Source organism: Phyllobates terribilis, unplaced genomic scaffold, assembly GCF_046119375.1.
Source record: "Phyllobates terribilis strain yellow unplaced genomic scaffold, ASM4611937v1 Scaffold_2__4_contigs__length_985480577, whole genome shotgun sequence".
Taxonomy (NCBI): Eukaryota; Metazoa; Chordata; class Amphibia; order Anura; family Dendrobatidae; genus Phyllobates; species Phyllobates terribilis.
The window spans coordinates 144360591-144385635 of record NW_027362762.1 but is presented as its reverse complement, the minus strand read 5'-3'; the positions used below and the strand labels follow the sequence as shown (position 1 = coordinate 144385635).

The window sequence follows — 25045 nt, the reverse complement described above, 5'->3', positions numbered from 1 at the left end:
GGTAAACATATGCTCTTCCTTCATTTTCAGGTCTCACCCGCGGAGTTTGCAGCTGTGGTACCTGTAAGTGTGCACCCATCTACACCGGCACTGCCTGTGGCTGCAGCCTGGATAACAGCACCTGTATGACACCTGATGGAATATGCAGCGGACATGGAAAGTGCGAATGTAATAAATGTGTCTGCGACAAAGGCTACTTTAACAGACTATGCAGTGACTGCCCTGGATGCCAGACCCCTTGTCAGAAGTACAGGTAACCACCAGGGTTTTACTACACTGTGCACGGTTTATAGCAGATCATTCTGGAATTAGCAAATAAATGAGATACTTTGTATCATGAAAAGTAACGCAATGTTTCCATAGACTTTCTGCATCAGTACAACATAGTTTTAAGATCTCTGCTTGCTGTCATTCAATAGAAATATTCACTGTTCACTTGCATGGGATAAAACTGGCTTAGAAACACAGGAACATGGCTTTAAAGTTGATGGCCTATTTTTAGGATAGGTCATCAATGTCTGATCAGTTAGGGTGCGACAACCGGCACCTCCACTGATCAGCTGCTCCCAATGTTGGCGGGTACTGCACATCCACCCCCTAGTCAAATCAATAGGGAGTGGATGTGCAGTACCCGGCTGTGGCCACTGTTCCGTCAACGGAGCAGTGCTGTGCAGCTCCACAACTGAGTTGTTCCGGCCGCTGCTGACACCGAAGAGCAGCCAGGTGTGGCAACACAACCGATGAGACATTGATGACCTAACCTAAGGATAGGCCACCAATGTTAAAGGCCCAGACATCCCCTTTAAATATTACTAGGTATGTATTGCCTAAAAGAGTTGCACAGAATTAGGAAAACTTATCTCCTCTCCTCCAGAAACAGCACCATGTCTGGTACAGCCACACAGTTCTATTCAAGGGAAAAGGACTAAGCGGCAATATCAGATACAACCTGCTGACAGGTGTGGCACTATTTCTAAGTGAAAATATTTATGTGTTTTTCTAATTCTGTACAAACCCTATTTAATGCTATTTCATTTTAATTTTTAGATAGATATGACAACACATCAGTAAAGAGAGTGCAGAATGAGAACATGTTGCACATAAGAACTTGCCAACCCTCTGGTCCTGATTTTGTCTTTGGTGTACTTACAGTTGTGCTCAAAAGTTTACATACCCCGGCAGAATTTTTCCTTTCTTGGCCTTGTTTCAGAGAATATGAATGATAACAAAAAAACTTTTTCTCCACCCATGGTTATTGGTTGGGTGAATCCATTTATTGTCAAACTACTGCGTTTTCTCTTTTTAAATCTTAATGACAATCAAAAACATCCAAATGACCCTGATCAAAAGTTCACATACCCCAGTTCTTAATACCGTGTATTGCCCCCTCTAACATCAATGACAGCTTGAAGTCTTTTGTGGTAGTTGTGGATGAGATTCTTTAATTTCTCAGATGGTAAAGCTGCCCATTCTTCTTGTCAAAAAGCCTCCAGTTCCTGTAAAATCCTGGGCTGTCTAGCATGAACTGCGTTCTTGAGATCTCCCCAGAGTGGCTCAATGATATTGAGGTCAGGAGACTGAGATGGCCACTCCAGAACCTTCACTTTGTTCTGCTGTAGCCAATGACAGGTCAACTTGGCCTTGTGTTTTGGATCCTTGTCATGTTGGAACGTCCAAGTACGTCCCATGCGCGGCCTCCGGGTTGAGTGCTAATTTACCTCCGGTATTTGCTGATAACATGCTGCATTCATCTTTCCTTCAACTGTTACCAAGTTTCCTGTGCCTTTGTAGCTCACACATCCCCAAAACATCAGAAATCTACTTCCGTGCTTTACTGTAGGAATGGTGTTCCTTTCATCTTAGGCCTTGTTGACCTCTCTCCAAATGTAACGTTTATGGTTGTGGCCAAAGAGTTAAATTTTGGGCTCATCACTCCAAATTACCTTGTTCCAGAAGTTTTGAGGCTTGTCTCTGTGCTGTTTGGCGTATTGTAGGCGAGATACTTTGTAGCATTTGGGCAGTAATGGCTTTCTTCTGGCGACTCGACCATGCAGCCCATTTTTCTTCAAGTGCCTACTTATTGTGCATCTTGAAACAGCCACACCGCTAGTTTTCAGAGAGTCCTGAATTTCAACTGATGTTATTTGTGGGTTTTTCTTTGCATCCCGAACAATTTTCCTGGCAGTTGTGGCCGAAATTTTTGTTGGTCTACCTGACCATGGTTTGGTTTTTAAAAAGCCCCTGATTTTCCATTTGTTAATCACAGTTTGAAAGCTGCTGACTGGCATTATCAATTCCTTGGATATTTTTTTGTTATCCCTTTCCTGTTATACAGTTCAACTACCTTTTCCCGTAGATCCGTTGACAATTCTTTTGCTTTCCCCATGACTCACAATCCGGAAACGTCAGTGGCTGGATGAAAGATGCAAGAGTCTGTCTGGATCCCAGAAACTCACTCAGCTTTTATGCACACACACTGATTACAAGCAAACAGGTCACAGGTGAGGATGTTACCTTTAGTAGCCATTCAAACCCATTTGTTTCAAATTCTGTGCATGTTATCAGGCCAAAATCACCTGGGTATGTGAACTTTTGATCAGGGTCATTTGGATTTTTTGGTTGACATTAAGATTTAAAAAGAGAAAACACAGTAGTTTGACAATAAATGGCTTAACCCAACCTATAACCATGAGTGGAGAAAAAGTTTTTTCGTTATCATTCATGTTCTCTGAAACAAGGCCAAGAAAGCAAAAATTCTGCCGGGGTATGTAAACTTTTAAGCACAACTGTATAATGAAGGACCCTTTTAAAGGAATGTTAATGTAACTAAAGTTTAAAGTAACATTTAATTTTCCCCTATTTCCTGCAGCACCTGTGTGGAGTGTAAGGCATTCTCAACTGGACCACTGAAGGAGAACTGCAGCCTGTACTGCACGCACGTCAATGTCACCATGCTCAAGGCTACAGAGTGGAATAGGAAGGATAAGGACGGCTTGTGCCAAGAGAAAGGGGAAGGCGGCTCAGTAATTACATTCCACACCATGGAAGATGGAGATTTAGTTCATATTATTGTGAAGGAAAAGCAAGGTGATGATGTGAAAAGCTCATTGTTAAAAGTGTCTACACGTAGCTTCAGCTAGATCCATAGTCTTATCCACCATGTGTTATATGAAAGTAGGAAATACTGGCTAATGAAAATAAAATCTAGGGACTCAGACGACGATTCATTAAACAGGTTATTCGGAAGTTTTTTTTTTTTTTCCTATTGGGCTAAGAACTTACAGGCCGGTCATTAGTAACTATCTGCCTGTTCTGCCCTGTGAAGGTTTCTCCCGGGTCCGACAGTGTTTCTCCTGCTTCTTTTGACCTCACGTCAACCGAGCAGCTATTTCACTTCCAGTCTACTCTGTTGACAGGGTGTCACTGCCGATGGCATGCTGATTGACCGCCGGCTCCTCGTAGTTAGGTTGCATGAAGCTGGCTGTCAGTCTGTATGATATTGGCAGTGCAGAGCGGAAGAGAAGAAGCTGCTCTGTTGACATGACATCACAGGAAGCTGAAGAATCGCCGGCAGGAGCGAATGCCCTGTGAATCAGGGCAGATCGTCACAGGGCAACGTCCTGCCTCTAAGTTCTTAGCTCAGTAGGAGGAAAAAAACCTTGAACAGGATAACCTTTTTTCGACTGCCATTTCGTATGCCAGTCTTAAATGATGGATGTGAAGGAATAAGTTGCTCCAAATTTAGTAAGATGTGCATGCTGCTCAATGAATCTGACACAGCTTTTCAATTGCGTGAGCTTCTCCAGAAATGTTACTCTAGACAAAGACTGGACTAACATTTGCGGCGTAAAAACGCCAACACTATTGATGAATTTGACAGGCAGGCATAACCCTGTCTCAGCTCCCCCTCAGGTTACCCACCGTGGCATGCAAATTTTTGCGCAACTAAGTGTTAACGTAAAAATTTTGCTACTTTTGAAAGTGTTTTACACCAGTTTTCTGGAGTAAACACATTGATGAATCGGGGCCAAAGTGTGAGAATTATTCTCTGGCAGGGTCAGACTGGCCTGGCGGGGTATCGGGGAATTCCCCGGTAGGTCCTTGCTGCAGACCAGAGGGGAAAGAAGAAGAATAAATAATAAAATGTTTTTAAGAAAAAGGCTGCGGTTTTTAGGGGCACGGGCCCCTTAAAAGCGCAGGCAGAGTATTTGCAGGGGCGCGCACGCACGCAGAGTTAATTACCTGAACCGCTGCGTCGCACATCCCGATGAACCTGATGATTGTGTGTCTGACATCATTGTCATGCGCCGGCCGCATCGGACGCACTCAAGTCAGCCACCGGCCTCTGCTAGGTCGGCGGCCATTTTAAGATGAGTGGATGAGCGCATCGGATCTAAGCAGAGGAGGACACCACACAGCGCTGGGAGCGCAGGAAGGTAAGAAATCTTTTTTTTGTGTGTGTGTGGATGCGGAATGGGATAGGGGCCAGGATAGATATATGGGAGGCAGGCTAGAAACATGGGGGCCAGGATGGATATATAGGGGGGCCGGCTAGACACATGGGTGCCAGGAAGGATATATGGGGGGGGGGGGGGGCAGGCTGGATACATGGGGGCTAGGATGGATGTATAGGACGGCAGGCTGGACACATGGGGGCCAGAATAGATATATGGGGGGACAGGCTGGACACATGGGCGCCAGGATGAATATATGGGGGGGCAGGCTGGACAAGGAACATGGGGGACCAGGCTGGACAAGGTTCATTGAGGGCCAGGCTGGGGGACTTAATTACTGTTTGGGGACCAGATTGAGGAACATACAGTACAGACCAAAAGTTTGGACACACCTTCTCATTTAAATATTTTTCTGTATTTTCATGACTATGAAAATTGTACATTCACACTGAAGGCATCAAAACTATGAATTAACACATGCGGAATTGTATACTTAACAAAAAAGTGTGAAACAATTGAAAATATGTCTTATATTCTAGGTTCTTCAAAGTAGCCACCTTTTGCTTTGATGACTGCTTTGCACACTCTTGACATTCTCTTTATGAGCTTCAAGAAGTAGTCACTGGAAATGGTCTTCCAACAATCTTGAAGGAGTTCCCAGAGATGCTTAGCACTTGTTGGTCCTTTTGCCTTTTCTCTGCAGTCCAGCTCACCCCAAACCATCTCGATTGGGTTCTGGACTGGTGACTGTGGAGGCCAGGTCATCTGGCGTAGCACCCCATCACTCTCCTTCTTGGTCAAATAGCCCTTACACAGCCTGGAGGTGTGTTTGGGGTCATTGTCCTGTTGAAAAATAAATGATGGTCCAACTAAACACAAACCGGATGACATAGCATGCCGCTGCAAGATGCTGTGGTAGCCATGCTTGTTCAGTATGCCTTCAATTTTGAATAAATCCCCAAGAGTGTCACCAGCAAAGCACCCCCACACCATCACACCTCCTCCTCCATGCTTCACGGTAGGAACCAGGCATGTAGGGTCCATCCGTTCACCTTTTCTGCGTCGCACAAAGACACGGTGGTTGGAAACAAAGATCTCCTATTTGGACTCATCAGACCAAAGCACAGATTTCCACTGGTCTAATGTCCATTCCTTGTGTTCTTTAGCCCAAACAAGTCTCTTCTGCTTGTAGCCTGTCCTTAGCAGTGGTTTTCTAGCAGCTATTTTACCATGAAGGCCTGCTGCACAAAGTCTCCTCTTAACAGTTGTTGTAGAGATGTGTCTGCTGCTAGAACTCTGTGTGGCATTGACCTGGTCTCTAATCTGAGCTGCTGTTAACCTGTGATTTCTGAGGCTGGTGACTCGGATAAACTTACCCTCAGAAGCAGAGGTGACTCTTGGTCTTCCTTTCCTGGGGCGGTCCTCATGTGAGCCAGTTTCTTTTCAGCTGTGTGTCCACCTGACTTCTGCACAACACAACTGATGGTCCTAACCCCATTTATAAGGCAAGAAATCCCACTTATTAAACCTGACAGGGCACACCTGTGAAGTGAAAACCATTTCCGGTGACTACCTTTTGAAGCTCATCAAGAGAATGCCAAGAGTGTGCAAAGCAGTTATCAAAGCAAAAGGTGGCTACTTTGAAGAACCTAGAATATAAGACATATTTTCAGTTGTTTCACACTTTTTTTGTTAAGTATATAATTCCATATGTGTTAATTCATAGTTTTGATGCCTTCAGTGTGAATGTACAATTTTCATAGTCATGAAAATACAGAAAAATATTTAAATGAGAAGGTGTGTCCAAACTTTTGGTCTGTACTGTACATTATTAATTTATGGTGGCAAGTGGGGAACTTAATTACTTTAGGGTGCAATTAAGAACATTATTACTTCTGTAATATAATTTACGTTTTAGGAAACTTTTTTCCATGAGGGGGAACAAAAGGAAGATCCTGTTACTGTGCAGGCGGCACTATGACACTTTTTATCTTCATCTTGTGTAGTGTAGAAGTTGGAGAAAAAGTGGGGAATATGGTCTAGAAGAGATCAGCTATTGATAACTGTGTTATTTTCTGCAGAGACGAGCCCTGTCTGGGAGAAGTAATGGCGGTCTGTGCCAGACGAAGAAAAAAAAAGCGAAGATGAAGGACTTCACCTAGAGACGCCACTGGTGAGTCAGTGTATTACATGTACACTTACACTATACAGTATATAGTATATACAGAGCTCCTGTGTATAATGTCAGTTGTGATCACTGTATTACCTGTACACTGACACTATATACAGAGCTCCTGTGTATGTCACTGGTGATCACTGTATTACCTGTATGCTGACACTACTGTATATACAGAACTTTTGTGTATATTGTCACTGATGATCACTGTATTACCTGTATGCTGACACTATATACAGAGCTCCTGTGTATAATGTCACTGGTGATCACTGTTTTACCTGTACACTTACACTATACACTGTATATTATATACAGAGCTCTTGTGTATAATGTCACTGGTGGTAATAACAGTGTTAGTATTGTGGTTTATATTCATGATCAGTATTGTAGTATTCGATCACTATGTGGTGGTAATATGTGGTCTGGTCATGGTGTGGCGGTATTTGTCCCTTTTGTATGTGGTATTATTGGTCTTGGTATAGTGGATTGTGTTGTGTATGGCGATCATTTGTTCTCTCTGATATTAATTAGGAGAAGATTCTTTATTTCCATTAGAGATTAAATACTTGGACCAGAGATGCACTTACAGGGGTTTTCCCGTGAAAAAAAGTAATCACCTCTCCACAGCTTAAGTGATAAATTATTGATTAGTGGGGGTCTGACCATTGGGACCCAATTGGCAGAATGTGGAGCTTTTATCCCCATTAGACTGGAGCGGCATGTGTGATTTGACCACTGATCCATTCAGTCCCTCAGTCGTCAGACATCCCACCTGCAGCTGCATTTTAAAATGGGGATAAAAGTGTCCAGTCAGGGATAAAACTTTCCAATTCTTTCGATCGGTGCGTTTTCCCAAGGTAGGACCTAAACAATCAATAAGTTATCACCCATCCTGTGGAGCCCACGGATCGGTGATAACTTGTTTTAACCAAAAAAGCTCTTTAATGCAAACTATCATCATTGTACATCCCAGTTATAGCGATGCACAGTAGATGTGTAGGAGCCGCCTGTGATTTACAGTCGACGCTCCACTAGAACAGGGATAACAGCTAACAGGTATTTTCATATAGATGTAGGGTGGGGCCCAGACACCCCAGTCTGAGTCATGAATTCCACTGTAACTATGCCCCTATAGAAGACCATTAGTGTTCTCACCCACGAAAACCCTTTTCATGGGCATTATAGAGTTTGATGCTCTCAAAAATGCCATTACCCCCACACACAGAATATAATAACCCCACACCTATCAGTATGATGCCCCCACTGCCATCACTCAATATGATACCCACCCAGTATCATTGCCCCCCTCACAGTATGTTGGCACATAACTATTATGCTCCCACAGCCACTTACACAGTATGATTGCCCTTCAGTATGATGCTCCCAGAACCCCTTAATCAGAATAATGGTCTCCAATGCCAGTCCCCTACTTAGTATGATGGCCCTTACTGCCAGACCGCCACTCAGTATGATATATTAGTATAGAAAAATAATGAAGCAGCACTAAAGTATATAAATGCAGGCAGCAAGGCCTCCAAGACATGAACCCAAAAAAGTGTTTAACATATAATAGAAAAGGCGGCAGCACTCTAAAAGATTATTCCGTGTAAACAGTGGTCTTCTTATTATCCCACGTGGCAACATTTTAGTCCTAGAACAGAACATGAGAAAGCCTCTATGATAGGTTTGAAACATTGCCATATGGGCTAATAAAAAGAGCACTTTTTGCACAAAATAATCTATTGGTATCGCTGTGTTATATATATATATATATATATATATATATATATATATATATATATACACAGTACAGACCAAAAGTTTGGACACACCTTCTCATTTAAAGATTTTTCTGTATTTTCATGACTATGAAAATTGTACATTCACACTGAAGGCATCAAAACTATGAATTAACACATGTGGAATTATATACTTAACAAAAAAGTGTGAAACAACTGAAAATATGTCTTATATTCTAGGTTCTTCAAAGTAGCCACCTTTTGCTTTGATGACTGCTTTGCACACTCTTGACATTCTCTTGATGAGCTACAAGAGGTAGTCACCGGAAATGGTCTTCCAACAATCTTGAAGGAGTTCCCAGAGATGCTTAGCACTTGTTGGCCCTTTTGCCTTCACTCTGCGGTCCAGCTCACCCCAAACCATCTCGATTGGGTTCAGGTCTGGTGACTGTGGAGGCCAGGTCATCTGGCGTAGCACCCCATCACTCTCCCTCTTGGTCAAATAGCCCTTACACAGCCTGGAGGTGTGTTTGGGGTCATTTTCCTGTTGAAAAATAAATGATGGTCCAACTAATTGCAAACCGGATGGAATAGCATGCCACTGCAAGATGCTGTGGTAGCCATGCTGGTTCAGTATACCTTCAATTTTGAATAAATCCCCAACAGTGTCACCAGCAAAGCACCCCCACACCATCACACCTCCTCCTCCATGCTTCACGGTGGGAACAAGGCATGTAGAGTCCATCCGTTCACCTTTTCTGCGTCGCACAAAGACACGGTGGTTGGAACCAAAGATCTCAAATTTGGACTCATCAGACCAAAGCACCAAAGCACAGATTTCCACTGGTCTAATATCCATTCCTTGTGTTCTTTAGCTCAAACAAGTCTCTTCTGCTTGTTGCCTGTCCTTAGCAGTGGTTTCCTAGCAGCTATTTTACCACAAAGTCTCCTCTTAACAGTTGTTGTAGAGATGTGTCTGCTGCTAGAACGCTGTGTGGCATTGACCTGGTCTCTAATCTGAGCTGCTGTTAACCTGCGATTTCTGAGGCTGGTGACTCGGATAAACTTATCCTCAGAAGCAGAGGTGACTCTTGGTCTTCCTTTCCTGGGGCGGTCCTCATGTGAGCCAGTTTCTTTATAGCGCTTGATGGTTTTTGCAACTGCACTTGGGGACACTTTCAAAGTTTTCCCAATTTTTCACACTGACTGACCTTCATTTCTTAAAGTAATGATGGCCACTCGTTTTTCTTTACTTAGCTGCTTTTTTCTTGCCATAATACAAATTCTAACAGTCTATTCAGTAGGACTATCAGCTGTGTATCCACCAGACTTCTGCACAACACAACTGATGGTCCCAACCCCATTTATAAGGTAAGAAATCCCACTTATTAAACCTGACAGGGCACACCTGTGAAGTGAAAACCATTTCCGGTGACTACCTTTTGAAGCTCATCAAGAGAATGCCAAGAGTGTGCAAAGCAGTCATCAAAGCAAAAGGTGGCTACTTTGAAGAACCTAGAATATAAGACATATTTTCAGTTGTTTCACACTTTTTTGTTAAGTATATAATTCCACATGTGTTAATTCATAGTTTTGATGCCTTCAGTGTGAAAGTACAATTTTCATAGTCATGAAAATGCAGAAAAATCTTTAAATGAGAAGGTGTGTCCAAACTTTTGGTCTGTACTGTATGTATATGTATATTTATGTATACATATATATTTTATATATGGGCTGCTTAAGAAAGGCTTCATAGAGAGCTGAGCTGTAGCTTATTTGGGAGATTAAAAGAGGATCCTCTTCACTTCTTCAACATTTGGGTGTACACCTTTATTCTGGACACAGATTAATATTTACACCATATACAGTACAGACCAAAAGTTTGGACACACCTCATTTAAAGCTTTTTCTGTATTTTCATGACTATGAAAATTGTACATTCACACTGAAGGCATCAAAACTATGAATTAACACATGTGGAATTATATACTTAACAAAAAAGTGTGAAACAACTGAAAATATGTCTTATATTCTAGGTTCTTCAAAGTAGCCACCTTTTGCTTTGATGACTGCTTTGCACACTCTTGGCATTCTCTTGATGAGCTTCAAGTGGTATTCACCGGAAATGGTCTCACAACAATCTTGAAGGAGTTCCCAGAGATGCTTAGCACTTGTTGGCCCTTTTGCCTTCACTCTGCGGTCCAGCTCACCCCAAACCATCTCGATTGGGTTCAGGTCTGGTGACTGTGGAGGCCAGGTCATCTGGCGTAGCACCCCATCACTCTCCTTCTTGGTCAAATAGCCCTTACACAGCCTGGAGGTGTGTTTGGGGTCATTGTCCTGTTGAAAAATAAATGATGGTCCAACTAAATGCAAACCGGATGGAATAGCATGCCGCAGCAAGATGCTATGGTAGCCATGCTGGTTCAGTATGCCTTCAATTTTGAATAAATACCCAACAGTGTCACCAGCAAAGCACCCCCACACCATCACACCTCCTCCTCCATGCTTCACGGTGGGAACCAGGCATGTAGAGTCCATTCGTTCACCTTTTCTGCATCGCACAAATACACGGTGGTTGGAACCAATGATCTCAAATTTGGACTCATCAGACCAAAGCACAGATTTCCACTGGTCCATTCCTTGTGTTCTTTAGCCGAAACAAGTCTCTTCTGCTTGTTACCTGTCCTTAGCAGTGGTTTCCTAGCAGCTATTTTACCATGAAGGCCTGCTGCACAAAGTCTCCTCTTAACAGTTGTTGTAGAGATGTGTCTGCTGCTAGAACTCTGTGTGGTATTGACCTGGTCTCTAATCTGAGCTGCTGTTAACCTGCGATTTCTGAGGCTGGTGACTCGAATAAACTTATCCTCAGAAGCAGAGGTGACTCTTGGTCTTCCTTTCCTGGGGCGGTCCTCATGTGAGCCAGTTTCTTTGTAGCGCTTGATGGTTTTTGCAACTGAACTTGGGGACACTTTCAAAGTTTTCCCAATTTTCCCAATGACTGACCTTCATTTCTTAAAGTAATGATGGCCACTCGTTTTTCTTTACTTAGAATTTGTATTATGGCAAGAAAAAGCAGCTAACAGTCTATTCAGTAGGACTATCAGCTGTGTGTCCACCAGACTTCTGCACAACACAACTGATGGTCCCAACCCCATTTATAAGGCAAGAAATCCCACTTATTAAACCTGACAGGGCACACCTGTGAAGTGAAAACCATTTCCGGTGACTACCTCTTGAAGCTCATCAAGAGAATGCCAAGAGTGTGCAAAGCAGTCATCAAAGCAAAAGGTGGCTACATTGAAGAACCTAGAATATAAGACATATTTTCAGTTGTTTCACACTTTTTTGTTAAGTATATAATTCCTCATGTGTTAATTCATAGTTTTGATGCCTTCAGTGTGAATGTACAATTTTCATAGTCATGAAAATACAGAAAAATCTTTAAATGAGAAGGTGTGTCCAAACTTTTGGTCTGTACTGTAAATATATATATATTGTAATCCAGGTAGAAAGACTCCGACTTGACTAAATTTTTAATAAGCATGGTGACAGTATATTCCAGATGTCAGTGGTAAATCAGTAATTAAAGTAAAATCTCCAATATCTTTGCTTTGGATGCTGGATACTATATACATTTTTTTTTTTTTTTTTTTTTACAGAGTTTCAAGATCATACACAGCAACTCATTCTGGGCTTGGTTCTGGGTATAGTGTTCTTTGGGTTACTCGTTATTCTTTTGTATCGAGTCACTGTTGAAGTGTACGACCGGAAGGAGTACGGCCGCTTTATGAAAGCCCGAAGCCAGGAACAGTGGAATGATGTCAGTATAAAGTTCTCCTCAACTTCGTGTTTCCGTCTGTGAATAAAATAAGTCTCTTCCTACCACCAAACATAATGCCAATGACCATGGCTTCTCATATATTGTCCATAAATAATAGTATTATTTAAAATATTTTATGAAATAATCCTTGTGTCTGTTGCTATAAATTGTTTTACTTTAAAAAGGCTTCATGCACACGATCATAGAATTTTATAAAACCAATCCATGACACAAACATGTTATCTATAGCCTGCTACACACCAATATTCTGCGTCTGGCTTAAAGGGGACATTTCACTGGATTTTTTCATTTAAGCTGAGTAGCTCCTCCAGTTGGTGCCGCTTCCCTGATTCTGGAATAGTTTTATTTTTTTCTTCTGTGCCGTTTAGTTTCAAAGTTATGCCCTCTGTTATTGAAGATGTGCATTTTCCCAACATCCATCTGGGCGTGTACCACAGTACTTCTGTGGGTGTGGCTGTATTTTGATTGGCCAGGGTCAGAGGAGAAAAAGCAAACGCCCACAGTGAGGTTTTCTGCTATACACTCAAATGGTTGAAGGGGAAATTTGCAACATTATTGCCGAGGGGCATAACTTTGGAACGAAGGGGCACAGAAGAAAAACAAAAATTGTCCCAGAATCAGTGTGGAAACATCAGTTTAAGGATTTACTCAATTTAAATAAAAATAAATAAAATAAAAACAGTGAAAGGTCCACACAGATGCATGTCCCAATGTCACAGGGATCTAAAACAAATCTGTTGGTACTCAATGTGCCAGTAGGTTTGAGGGCCACACTTGGAATAACTTCATGTTTTAGAGAAAGCAGTTAAAGTTAGACTTGAACCTGTCTATTACTCCTGACCTATTGTTTGTATTAAGTTTTTATAGTATTTTTTTTTTGCTTCTTTTATTAATTTTCCATATTATTAGCTATATTAAGAAAAATCCTAAGAGTTTTTACTGTGAGCCTCAGAATAAGCTGATATTTCCAGTCCTGTAGAGATCATTTTTTTAGAAGTAATCCCATAATTGTCTCAGGCAGGTGTACAGGTGCCTCCTCCACCTTCCTGGGCAATACCCACTGTACAAGCATGCCAGGAATACTCTCCAATAGAAGTCAATTAACATATCCTATATATTGCTTCCTATGTCAATGTGACTGCTGTAAGGTAACAGAAGCGAAGGCAAGATGGCCACCAATCATAATTGTTATGGGTCCGGGAGGTGGAACCTCTGTGCTTAGGTGCAAGGAGGGACCAGAGGTGCGTAACTAAGTGCCTACTCGGACCGACCCAGGTCACACAGCGGCTTAGTCGACTCCGTTAACCATGGGGGGACCGGGCAGGGGAGCCAGGTGCCACTCTGGGACCGACCTTTTGTGAGAGCAGGTGGCTCCCACGGGTCAGATGACAGGAACTGACCGGTACAGCGGATGAGCACGGCAGGAAGGCTGGCGGGTGGTCCGGTTAGATAAGCAGGGCGGTATGGCGGAAAGCCAGACAGGTGCTCTGGGTAGGCAAGCTGGCGGGCACAGCAGGTAACTGGCAGGTGCTCCTGGTTGGCAGGCTGGCGGGCATGGCAGGTTACTGGCAGGTGCTCCAGGTAGGCAGGCTGGCGGGCACGGCCGGTAACAGACTGGCGGGCTGGACTGACAGGCAGCGGGACCTGAGGGGTGAGGAAAGTGTTAGCACACAAAACAACAACCTTGCACAGGCACCTCCATTTTGGAGGAAGTGCCTTATATAGGGGAAGTCCTCTGGCAATTGGCCGGGGACTCTTTAGGACGGCGCGCAGCCCCTTTAAGAGGGAGGGAGCGCACGCGCTCGCGCCCTAAGCACAGTGCCAGGAAGCTGTGCGCGCCACAGCAGCGGCAGGTGGGGAGCAGGAAGACGCCGGATCGGGACCGCGGTGGTGAGGGGAACAGCATCTCTGCCCGGCAGGAGGCAGAGACGCCGATGCTACAGTACCCCCCACCCCACACCCTTTACGCCCCGTCTTCTTAAGGCCCACGAGAATTTTTTAAGAAAATGAGGGGCATGAATGTTCTCCCTGGGTTCCCAAGACCTCTCCTCCGGGTCAAACCCCTTCCAATCCACACGAAAGAAAGTCTTTCCTCTTACCCGCTTGGTGGCCAAAATGTTCTCTACCTCAAAGACGTCCTCAGCGGAGACTGGAGCTGGGCTGGTACCTGGGTCGTCAGAGAAAGAATTAAGGACAACTGGTTTGAGGAGAGATACATGAAAGGAGTTGGGAATCCGTAAGGTGACCGGGAGTTTCACCTTGTAAGCCACGGGATTAATTTGGTTCAGAACCTCGAACGGACCGATGAACCGCGGACCCAACTTATGAGAAGGTATCTTGAGACGAACATATTTGGAGGAAAGCCAGACTGTCTCCCAGACAGAATTGAAGCGGATCCAGACGTCTCTTATCAGCATGTTTCTTCATCCGCTCGGAGGACTGAAGCGCAGATCTAGTGTCTTCCCAAATAGCCAAAAATTCGCTGACGAGAGACTCCGCGGCAGGATTGTCCACTGAAGAGGAGACGGGAAACAGAATCAGGGGGTGTCGACCGTAGACCACAAAAAACAGGGATTTAGTAGAAGACTCGCTCTCATGGTTGTTATAGGAAAACTCAGCCCAGGGCTTTGGAGGGGTCAATGATATGTAGAGGCTCCTCCTCTTGGTCGGTAGACAGGAATGAGCAGAATAGAGCTTCGGCTTTAATGTTCTTGTCCGCCGGGCGGTAGTGCAGAGTGAAGCAGAGTCGGGCAAAGAATAGAGACCACCTGGCCTGACGCGGATTTAGTCTTTAGTTCTGCAAATAAGCAAGGTTCTTATGGTCAGTGTAGATGACCACCGGGTGCAGAGCCCCCTCAAGCAAATAGCGCCACTCCTCCAGCGCTAACTTGATGGCCAGCAGTTCTCTATCTCCTATAGAGTAGTTACGTTCGGAAGAGGAGAAGAGTTTAGAGAAGAAAATGCAGGTCACCATTCGCCCGGACAAGGATTTCTGGGTGAGCACTGCTCCGGCCCCGGAGGATGAGGCATCAACCTCCAGGAAGAACTGCTTGTTGCAATCCAGACGGTGAAGCACAGGAGCGGAAGAGAAGACTTGTTTAAGGGAGACGAAGGCCTTCTCCGCTTCGGAAGTCCCTGGGATTTGCTCCTTTACGGGTGAGCGCAGAGATGGGAGCAGTCCGGGAGGAGAAATGAGGGATGAAGAGGCGGTAATAGTTTGCGAAGCCCAGGAATCGTTGAATCGCCTTCAACCCCTCCGGTCGGGGCTACTTTAAGACGGCAGACACCTTCTCGGGATCCATCTGCACACCTGTGTCTGAGATAATATAACCCAGGAACGGCAGAAAGGTCTGCTCAAAGAGGCATTTCTCATATTTAGCGTACAGGCGGTTCTTCCGGAGCCTCAGCAGAACCTGACGAACATCCCTCCGGTGTGAAGGCAGATCCGGAGAGAAAACCAAGATATCGTCCAGGTACACCACCACGCAAGAATACAGGAGATCTCGGAAGATGTCTTTAACCAGCTCCTGGAAGACGGCTGGAGCATTACAGAGACCAAAGGGCATCACACGGTATTCGTAGTGACCGTCTCGGGTGTTGAATGCCGTCTTCCACTCATCTCCCTGGCGAATCCGGACCAAATTGTAAGCCCCACGAAGATCATGCTTGGTTAAGATCTTCGTGCCTTTAAGGTGGTCAAACAGCTCTGAGATGAGAGGCAGGGGGTACTTATTTTTGATGGTAATCTGGTTTAGGCCCCTGTAATCGATATAAGGACGTAGAGAGACGGTAGATTAGCCGGAGTAGACGGGGGTCAAGCAGGACGAACCGGAACCAGACAGGACTCATGGCATTCCTGACCCCAACGGAGCACTTCACCAGATTTCCAATTCAGGACGGGCTCATGTCTTTGTACCCAAGGTAGACCAAGCAAGAAGGAGTGAGAGAGACCGGGCAGCACATGAAAAGAGATCTTCTCCGAGTGAAGCATTCCCACCTGAAGGGTTACAGGCTCAGTAAAAAGCAAGATGGTTTCCGGGAGAAGCTTCCCATCCACAGAGGCAACGGCCAACGGTTCAGCCAGACGTACGGTAGGAATCTGATGACGCTCCACAACGGCCTGTTGAATGAGGTTCCCAGCGGCTCTGGAATCCAGATGGGCAGTCACAAAGAAGCGGGTCTCACCACTGGAAATGGAAACAGACAAAGTCAAGGACGGAGAGGATTTTCTCTTGCCTAGGACGACCTCTCCGAGCGGTCCTAGACACTGGAGTTTCCCAGCCTCACCAGGCAGGAACGGATCAGATGCTCTATACTGCCACAGTAGAAGCAACTCCCCTCGGCCAGGCGTGTCTCCAGGCGAGACTTGACCATCTTGGTTTGGTCAATTTGCATGGGCTCAGACGAACATGCCCAGGGAATTGCTGGCTGCGAGACTGGTCTCTGGAAGGTTGGAGCGAGACGCAGAAATCTTCTCTCCCAGGTTGTCTTCTTAGCACGTTCCAGTAAATGGATGTCAATCCGGGTAGCTAATGACACCAGGTCATCCAGGGTGAAAGGTATATCACGACTGGCTAGCTCATCCTTGATTCGTCCGGAAAGGCCCTCCCAAAAGGTGGACACCAGAGCCTCATTGTTCCAGGCAAGTTCAGATGCGAGGGTTCGGAAACGTACGGCATACTGGCCCACTGTGAGACTCCCTTGGCGGAGACGGAGAAGTGAGGAGGCAGTAGAAGATTTTCGTCCGGGCTCATCGAAGACCTTCCGGAAGGCAGCGAGGAAAGCCTGAAGATCGGACACCAGGGGATCCCCTTTTTCCCACAGAGGGTTAAGCCACGCCAAAGCCTCTCCGGTGAGGTGAGACATGATGAACACCACCTAGGCCCGGTCGGAGGTGAGCTGGTGTGCCAGGAGTTCAAAGTGCAGCGTGCACTGATTTATGAAGCCCCGACATAGGACGGGGTCACCACCAAAACGTGAAGGTGCAGAGAGCCGGGGTCCAAAGCTGGGTTGAGGTGCCGCTGAAGCGGATGCCGCTCGGTTAGAGACGGACACAGTCAGGGTGGACAGCGCGTCCAGGCGGGAGTTGACTGTCCGCAGATAGGACAGGATAGTATCCTGTTGGGATCTCTGGCGAGAGACCTATTGGTACAGGTCTGAGAGCGAAGGAGCCTGGGAGCCACCAGGTTCCATGGCCTGTGCAAACTGTTACGGGTCCGGGTGGTGGAACCTCTGTGCTTAGGTGCAAGGAGGGACCAGAGGGGCGTAACTAAGTGCCTACTCGGACCGACCCAGGTCACACGGCGGTTTAGTCGACTCCGTGAACCAGGGAGGGACCGGGCTGGTGAACCAGGTGGCACTCTGGGACCGACCTTGTGTGAGAGCAGGTGGCTCTCACGGGTCAGATGACAGGAGCTGACCGGTACAGCGGATGAGCACGGCAGGAAGGCTGGTGGGTGGTCCAGGTAGATAAGCAGGAAGGTACGGCAGATAGCAAGACAGGCGCTCCGGGTAGGCAAGCTGGCGGGCACAGCTGGTAACTGGCAGGTGCTCCAGGCAGGCAGGCTGGTGGGCACGGCAGGTTACGGGCAGGTGCTCCAGGTAGGTAGGCTGGCGGGCATGGCTGGTAACAGACTGGTGGGCTGGACTGTTAGACAGGCTGGGTGGCTGGACTGACAGGCAGCAGGACCTGAGGGCTGAGGAAAGTGTTAGCACACAAAACAACCTTGCACAGGCACCTCCATTTTGGAGGAGGTGGCTTATATAGGGGAAGTCCTCCAGCCATTGGCCGGGGACTCTTTAGGACGGCACGCACTTCCCCTTTTAGAGGGAGGGAGCGTGCGCGCTCACGCCCAAAGCACAGTGGCCGGGAAGCTGCGCGCGGTGCGCGCCACAGCAGCAGCGGAAGCGCAGCAGAAAGATGCCGGACCAGGACCGCGGTGGTGAAGGGAATGGTGTCTCTGCCCGGCAGGAGGCAGAGACACCAATGCTACAATAATTATGTACAGAAAATTGAAAAATAAAATATACAATTAGAAAATAAGAGCAGATTAGAAAAAAGTGATGTTTCACAAAATAGTTTTGTTAAAAAATGATATAGGCAATATACTTTTACAATCCAATAAGTATAAAAATTTGTCACCCTGGATTTCACCAACCTTTGTCCATGTAATTTTATATAGTCACTAAACTCTTGTGCGAGTGCAAAGAATAAACTATTGATTTTTTTGTTTGTTTTTGTCTTTTTTTTTACAGGCACAAAACCCACTTTATAAAAGTGCTACAACTACAGTGGTCAACCCAAATTTCAACCAAGAATAACTGGCATCTCCTCACACCTGGAATGGACCAGACAATACTATTAGGAGATATAAAACCAACGTTATAAAGTCAGTCAATAAAACAACTAGGGTTTCGGAGAACGAGGAAACACCAATAGGCCCCTAGACTGTGCTGAAATACAAAAGTTAGCAATTCTGATGAAAAACACAGTAATTTATACTGGAGACAGATAAACCAATTGGTTTCAAAGGGGTTTTTAGCGCTTGACGCTGTATGTTAGAAGCGTTGCCCTGATGGAAAGCGGATTAAAGAGGGTCCTTCTGCTGTGACCCCCGGTGATCAGCAGATATTTGTGCAGAAGCTCGGCAGAAAGCCTTGAATCTCTGCAACTCCAACCAGGAGAGCTGAAGTGTCCATTGAAACCGGTAGGCTGTCCATATAAAGCAATGAGAAAGACACTGTGTGGCTTAGCTGCTCTCTGCTCTAGCTAATTGATGGGGGTCACAAATGACAGACCCCTTTTATTAATTTAGACCTTTAAATCTGTCAGCAGGATCTAATCCCCAAACTATTTATATATGCTCAGGCAGCTCTTTCAAAGGCAAATCCCGCAATACCTTTACATGGCCAGTCCGTTTCTCCATTACTGAGAAATCAGCTTTTGATTGGATATGCAAATTAGGCAGCAGATCTGAAGCCTCTGTCACTCCAGCTCTATTCACCACCCAGCACCACCTCCTCCTTCTTAACTAATTATCTAAAGTCACTCAGCACAGAGGCTAAGGAGCCGTCAGTCAAGCAGGAGGAGGTGACGCTGGGTGAGGAATAGAGCTGGAATGACAGAGGCTTCAGATCTGCAGCCTTATTTGCAAATCCATTGATTCACTGGTTTCTCAGTAATGTAGGAACGGATTGGCCATGTAAAGGTATTGCTGGACTTGTCTTTGAAAGATCCACACACAGATTTTTATAGCTTGGGGTGTGAAATCTGACAGGTTTCCATTTGATTTTATTAACTTAGTATGGACTTATAGGGCTTTATAGGTCATCAAGCTATTGGGGTAGAGAATGTCTCACCCTGCAGGCCAGACCTTGGAGACACAGCTTGGGATTTGGGACAGAGCAATGTGAAAAGTTGCAGTTGTTTGGATGTTTTAACCGCTAAAAGCAATGGGAATTTTTGATTATTATGCTAGATGGGTGATGTTGAGAATAGGTCAAGTTTGTGTCTCTTTTGAAATCGAATTATAAAGGGGAAGCAATAGGTGCTGTACAAAATGAAGAACACTGACTTATCCACACAAAAGGAAATGGGGCATGAGAAGATGACTTTTTAAATCAAGTTGTTTTTTTTCTAATTTTCCATGTCACCATACTTACAGAGGAAAAACCTGAAAACTTGAAACTTGCAGTTTTCATTTTGGCCACTAAGCTGAACAATAGCTTGCCACTTCTTGTGCCATAAAGATCACTTTTCAGCAGACATGTTATCATCACAAGAGCGTATATAATGATAGGTAACCCCTAAATATAGATAGCACAGGAGCCACCGTTCACAATAGGATATGTCACAGCTCACCTCCTCCTGCCTGTATAATGGTCACAGCACAAATCACAGAGAATGCCGAGAAAACGACAAGGCTTAGAAGCATGCCATAGAAATGAAAAGGGCATTCCTATCTCCAAGATCCTATCCCAATATGTAGTAAGTGTAATAATAATAATATTAGCAAATTTCCTCCAATTTGAAATGAAGTATAGTTCTTCTGATTCGCTATGTCTCTTTCCTCATGTGCAGGAATTGAAGGACCTTAGGTATCCATGGTTGCGACCATTGATATAGTGAGTTAGTTAGCTAGTTGCTAGTGGTCGTAACCATGGATACATAAGGTCCTGCAATGCCCTGAACATGAGGAAAGAGACATGGCGAATCAGAAGAACTATACTACATTTCTAATTGGAGGAATTTGCTAATATTATTATTACATATTGGGATAGGATCTTGGAGAGGTTAATTTCTCCAGTCTACAGGTTAATAATATTGCTCATGTGGCTGCTGTAAAGCATCTCTCTCAATCCTGTAAAGAGCCAATCATGTAATATGGCCGCCCTATGTACAGAAAATACAATCAGTGAATAAAAACCAGTAGAAAAATTATTGATCAATATTTGGTTTTAATTATTAAAAATATAAGTGATACATTGACTTTAAAGATACAAACTTTGTTTTTATCTTGTTGTCTTCGATATGGATTCACGAACTACTAAATATTCTCCAGAAGTATAAAAATGTAATTAAATCAATTTAATCTTAAATGAGTGATTACAGAGGATTGTGGAGGGAAAGCAAAACCTGGGTGTCTGACACATCTGTAATATAATATTGTCAAAAGGTGTATTCCCATACATGAGATTTATGACATATCCACAGAAAAAAAAACTGACCAGCACCTCTTAACACAATGGAGCAAATGTGAACAGGTACAAGCTTGTGTGACTATTATACACAAACTACAAAGACTACAGGGGTACATTATACATGCTAAAATGTATGTAAACACTGAATGTGTGACGCTTAAACTGCATTACATTATAAAATGAAGATACTTTGTGCATAAGTTGACCAATTTGTGTGTGCTCACCTGCCATGACAATACAGACTGATAGGTGGAGTGCTCTGCCCACTAAGGAGGCAATCACTACCTCCAAATGTACATTACAAAAAAAATTGACTAGCACCTCCTAGCAGAATAAAGCAAGTGTGAACGGGTGCAACCTAAAAATTTAAAAGGACTGCCTCCTTAATTGGCTGAGCACTCATCAGCCTAAGGCCTTGTCATGGCTGATGGGCACACACGAACTGGCCAATTTGTGCACAAACAACTTTCATTTCATAAGTATATTATATATGGCAGTAATGCAGTTTAATTTTCACATATTTAATGTTTGCATCCATCTTAGCGCAAGCAGTGTGCAGCTGTATGGCTTAGTTTATATCCACAGCATAATGTCATTAATATCGGATGGATATGGGTCTCACCTCTATCACCTGCATCTACAGTTGAAACCAGAAGTTTACATACACTATATAAAAAGAGACACATATGCATGTTTTTCTCAATATCTGACATGAAATCAGAATAAACCTTTCCCGTTTTAGGTCAATTAGGATTACCATCATTTTTAATATTTGCGAAATGCCAGAATAATGAGAGAAAGAGAATGTTTTAGAGTCATTTTTATTACTTACTGCAAAGTCAAAAGTTTACATACATTTCATTAGTATTTGGTACCATTGCCCTTAAACTGAATGACTTGGGTCAAATGTTTGGGATATCCTTCCACAAGCTTCTCCCACAAGTTGGTCGAAATTTGAGCCCATTCCGCCTGAAAAACTGGTGTAACTGATCCAGGTTTGTAGGTCTTCTTGCTCGCACCTGCCTTCTCAGTTTTGTCCATAAATTTTCAATAGGATTGAGATCAGTACTTTGTGATGGCCACTCCAAAACATCGACTTTGTTATCCTTAAGCCACTTTCTTACCATTTTGGCAGTATGCTTTGGGTCATTGTCCATTTGAAAGACCCATTTCTGCCCAAGCTTTAACTTCCTGGCTGATGTCTTGAGATGTTGCTTCAGTATTGCCACATAATCTTCTTTTCTCATGATGCCATCTATTTTGTGAAGTTCACCAGTCCCTCCTGCAGCAAAACAACCCCACAACATGATGCTGCCACCCCCGTGTTTCACAGTTGGGATGGTGTTCTTAGGCTTCCAAGCTTCTCCCTTTTTCCTCCAAACATAACGATGGTTATTATGCCCAAAAAGTTAAATTTTAGCTTCCTCAGACCACAGGACAGGTCTCCAAAATTGAAGGTCTTTGTTCCTGTGTGCATTCGCAAACATTAATCTGTCTTTTTTATGTTTCTTTTGGAGTAGCTGCTTCTTCCTGGCAGAGTGGCCTTTCAGCCCATGTTCATACAGTACTTGTTTCATGGAGGATATTGACACAATCTTACCAGCTTCCGCCATCATCTTCACAAGGTCTTTTGCTTTTGTCCTTGGGTTGATATGCATATGTCGGACCAAAGCATGTTCATCTCCAGGACACAGAACCAGTCTCCTTCCTGAGCGGTATGATGGCTGGACATTCCCATCTTGTTTGTACTTGCATATAATTGTTTGTACAGATGAACAAGGCAAAGTCTGGTATCTTGAAATTGTACCCAAGGATGAGCCAGACTTGTACAAGTCCACAATTCTCTTCTTGATATCTTGGCTGATTTCTTTAGACTTTCCCATGATGCTACACAAAGAAGCAGTGTTTCAGGTGTGCATTAAAATACATCCACAGGTGTGTCTCTAATTAATCAGATGTTGCCAAAAAAAAACTATCAGAAGCTTCAAAACACATGACATCATATGGGCAGTCCAGAATTTTTTAAAGGCATAGTAATCTTAGTGTATGTAAACTTTTGACTTTGCAGTAAGTAATAAAAATGCCTTAAAACATTCTCACTCTCCCATTATTCTGGCATTCGGTAAATAATAAAAATTATGGTAATCCCAATTCACCTAAAATGGGAAAGGTCATAAATTTATAAAAAGATACATATGCATGCTTTTCTCTAGTGTATGTAAACTTCTGGTTCCAACTGTATCTCAAGAACGGGGCTTCATGCGTGAATGGAGATAACCGTGCATGTGCCGCCAATCTCTCCATTACTGGCGGTGCAAGATGGAGCCTGGTATTGATGAAGTTGTGTTCTAGAGGTGGGTCCTGCATCTATCAGACATTTACACAATAACCTGTGGATGGCTCATAAATGTACAATTTGGAAATACCCCTTTATATTAATGCTTCTTAGAGAACATAGCACAAAAAACGCACACAATATAAAAAAAAAAAAATCTTTATTTAAATATTCTACATACAGGGGCAAAAGGAGCATAAAAGAAAGACTACATCAGACTGCACAGTGTTAGAATAGAGGGAAAATTTGTTTTCTAACTAAGGAAAAAATGAATACAAACAGTCATTAGCAATTGGTGGGATTACAGAATTTTTCTAGTATGTGTAGAGCATTTGGGTACATCTACCCGCATGGGACATTGGCATATTTCAAGAACAAAAAGTATGATGTGTAGAAACCTAAGTAGAATAGATAAAAAGAAGACTTTAGTGCACACTAACCAGATAAGATTTTTTTTTTTTACATAAAATGTTGGGAAATTGAAAGCTATGGTTGTTATGAGACAGTATCTCTTTAAATAAGACCACCACCAACAGGTTAAAGAAAAAGCCCCTGAACTGATGAATGCTACTTCAGTTCTGTTAGTCAGTGGCCCTCCGCCAGAGTAGTTGGGTTAAAAACAGACACAACTTGGCTGCCATGAAAAAGAGAAATAGTTTGGAAAAAATAAAAACTGAGGTCACATAATAAAAAAATTACAAAATTGCAGATTAATAAATCCCACGTGTCAGATTTAAAGCTACAGTTCATTACATACAGTAGTAGTGACATGGTAAATAAAAAATTCAATAAAACAGTACATTTTTCAAATACATACAAAATACAGTAAGAAAAACATGATTTTTACATCAATGAAAAAAAACAACTGAGAAATGAGAGATGGCTAAAAGCAGAGGTTAGGTCTCATTCCGATTTGCATTTAAAGGGTTTGTCTAGTTTAGAGAAAGTATTTTCAAAGACTATCAATTAGATTATGAGTTAATAGAACATATCCTCTATTCAGACTGTATTTCATAAACAGCCCAATAATTTCAATAAAATGTATGCAATGCTCCATTTCTCCTGTGGGAGTGCTGTTGGATAATTGAACGCTTCTCTTAGAACAGGGAACTCTTGTATCACAAAGGGGTTGTCCAAAATCTATAACCTAAAATTCTGTCCGATGCCCTATAGTTTCTCCTTAGCGACATAGAAGATGTCACTTTGCCAGTGTCAGTTTGTAGTCTTCTGTCTGAAGATAATGAGAAGTAAGTCGCAATTAGCATGTGTTAAATCCCAGCCTGAAACTGATCCACGCATCAATGAAGATTTTACCAGGCCTTCACTTTTTCATATAACTTAGACTTGATATTCATATTTTATGATTTTTTTTCCCCATATCTACACCTTAAAGTGATCGTGAAATTTCTCAAAGGATAAATCCATGTCAAGCAGAACATTTGTTGGTATTTAAGCATATTTTTGTAGTCATCTCATAAACCAAACCCCTCCTTTAGGGCATACATTTCAACCGTCAAAACATTTTTAATATACATTACACCATTTATGGTACTGTACCACTTATCGTCATTTATAGATATTACAATGTCAAATACCGTTTATATCCCTATATAAAATTCTTAAAGGAGTCCTCTACCCTTAATTATTTGTTGCAAAAAAAATCTGTTTTGTAAAAAATACATTTTGGTGAAGAACTGAAGTTATAAATTATAGTAAATGAAAAAAAGACAAGACAGTTATAACTAGTAATCTTTGTGCAACGTATAGTACAGCAGAATAGTAAGTCCATTAACCGCC

At 43.4% G+C, this 25045-nt stretch overlaps 1 protein-coding gene across 3 annotated transcripts in view; it reads left to right on the top strand.

The window, feature by feature from the left end:
• Positions 1 to 19141, top strand: part of ITGB7 (integrin subunit beta 7) — a 129888-nt gene extending 110747 nt beyond the window's left edge. For 2 of the 3 annotated variants that reach the window (XM_073669955.1, XM_073669950.1), the window contains 4 exons: positions 31 to 253; positions 2870 to 3087; positions 12032 to 12192; positions 18469 to 19141. In XM_073669955.1, coding sequence (XP_073526056.1) covers positions 31 to 253; positions 2870 to 3087; positions 12032 to 12192; positions 18469 to 18534 — 668 coding nt within the window. In that variant the 3' untranslated portion in view covers positions 18535 to 19141. Of the gene's footprint in view, positions 1 to 30; positions 254 to 2869; positions 3088 to 6535; positions 6620 to 12031; positions 12193 to 18468 lie in introns of those variants that run through there. The other variant, XM_073669948.1, reaches the window with a different exon arrangement.
• Positions 19142 to 25045: the final 5904 nt, after the last annotated feature.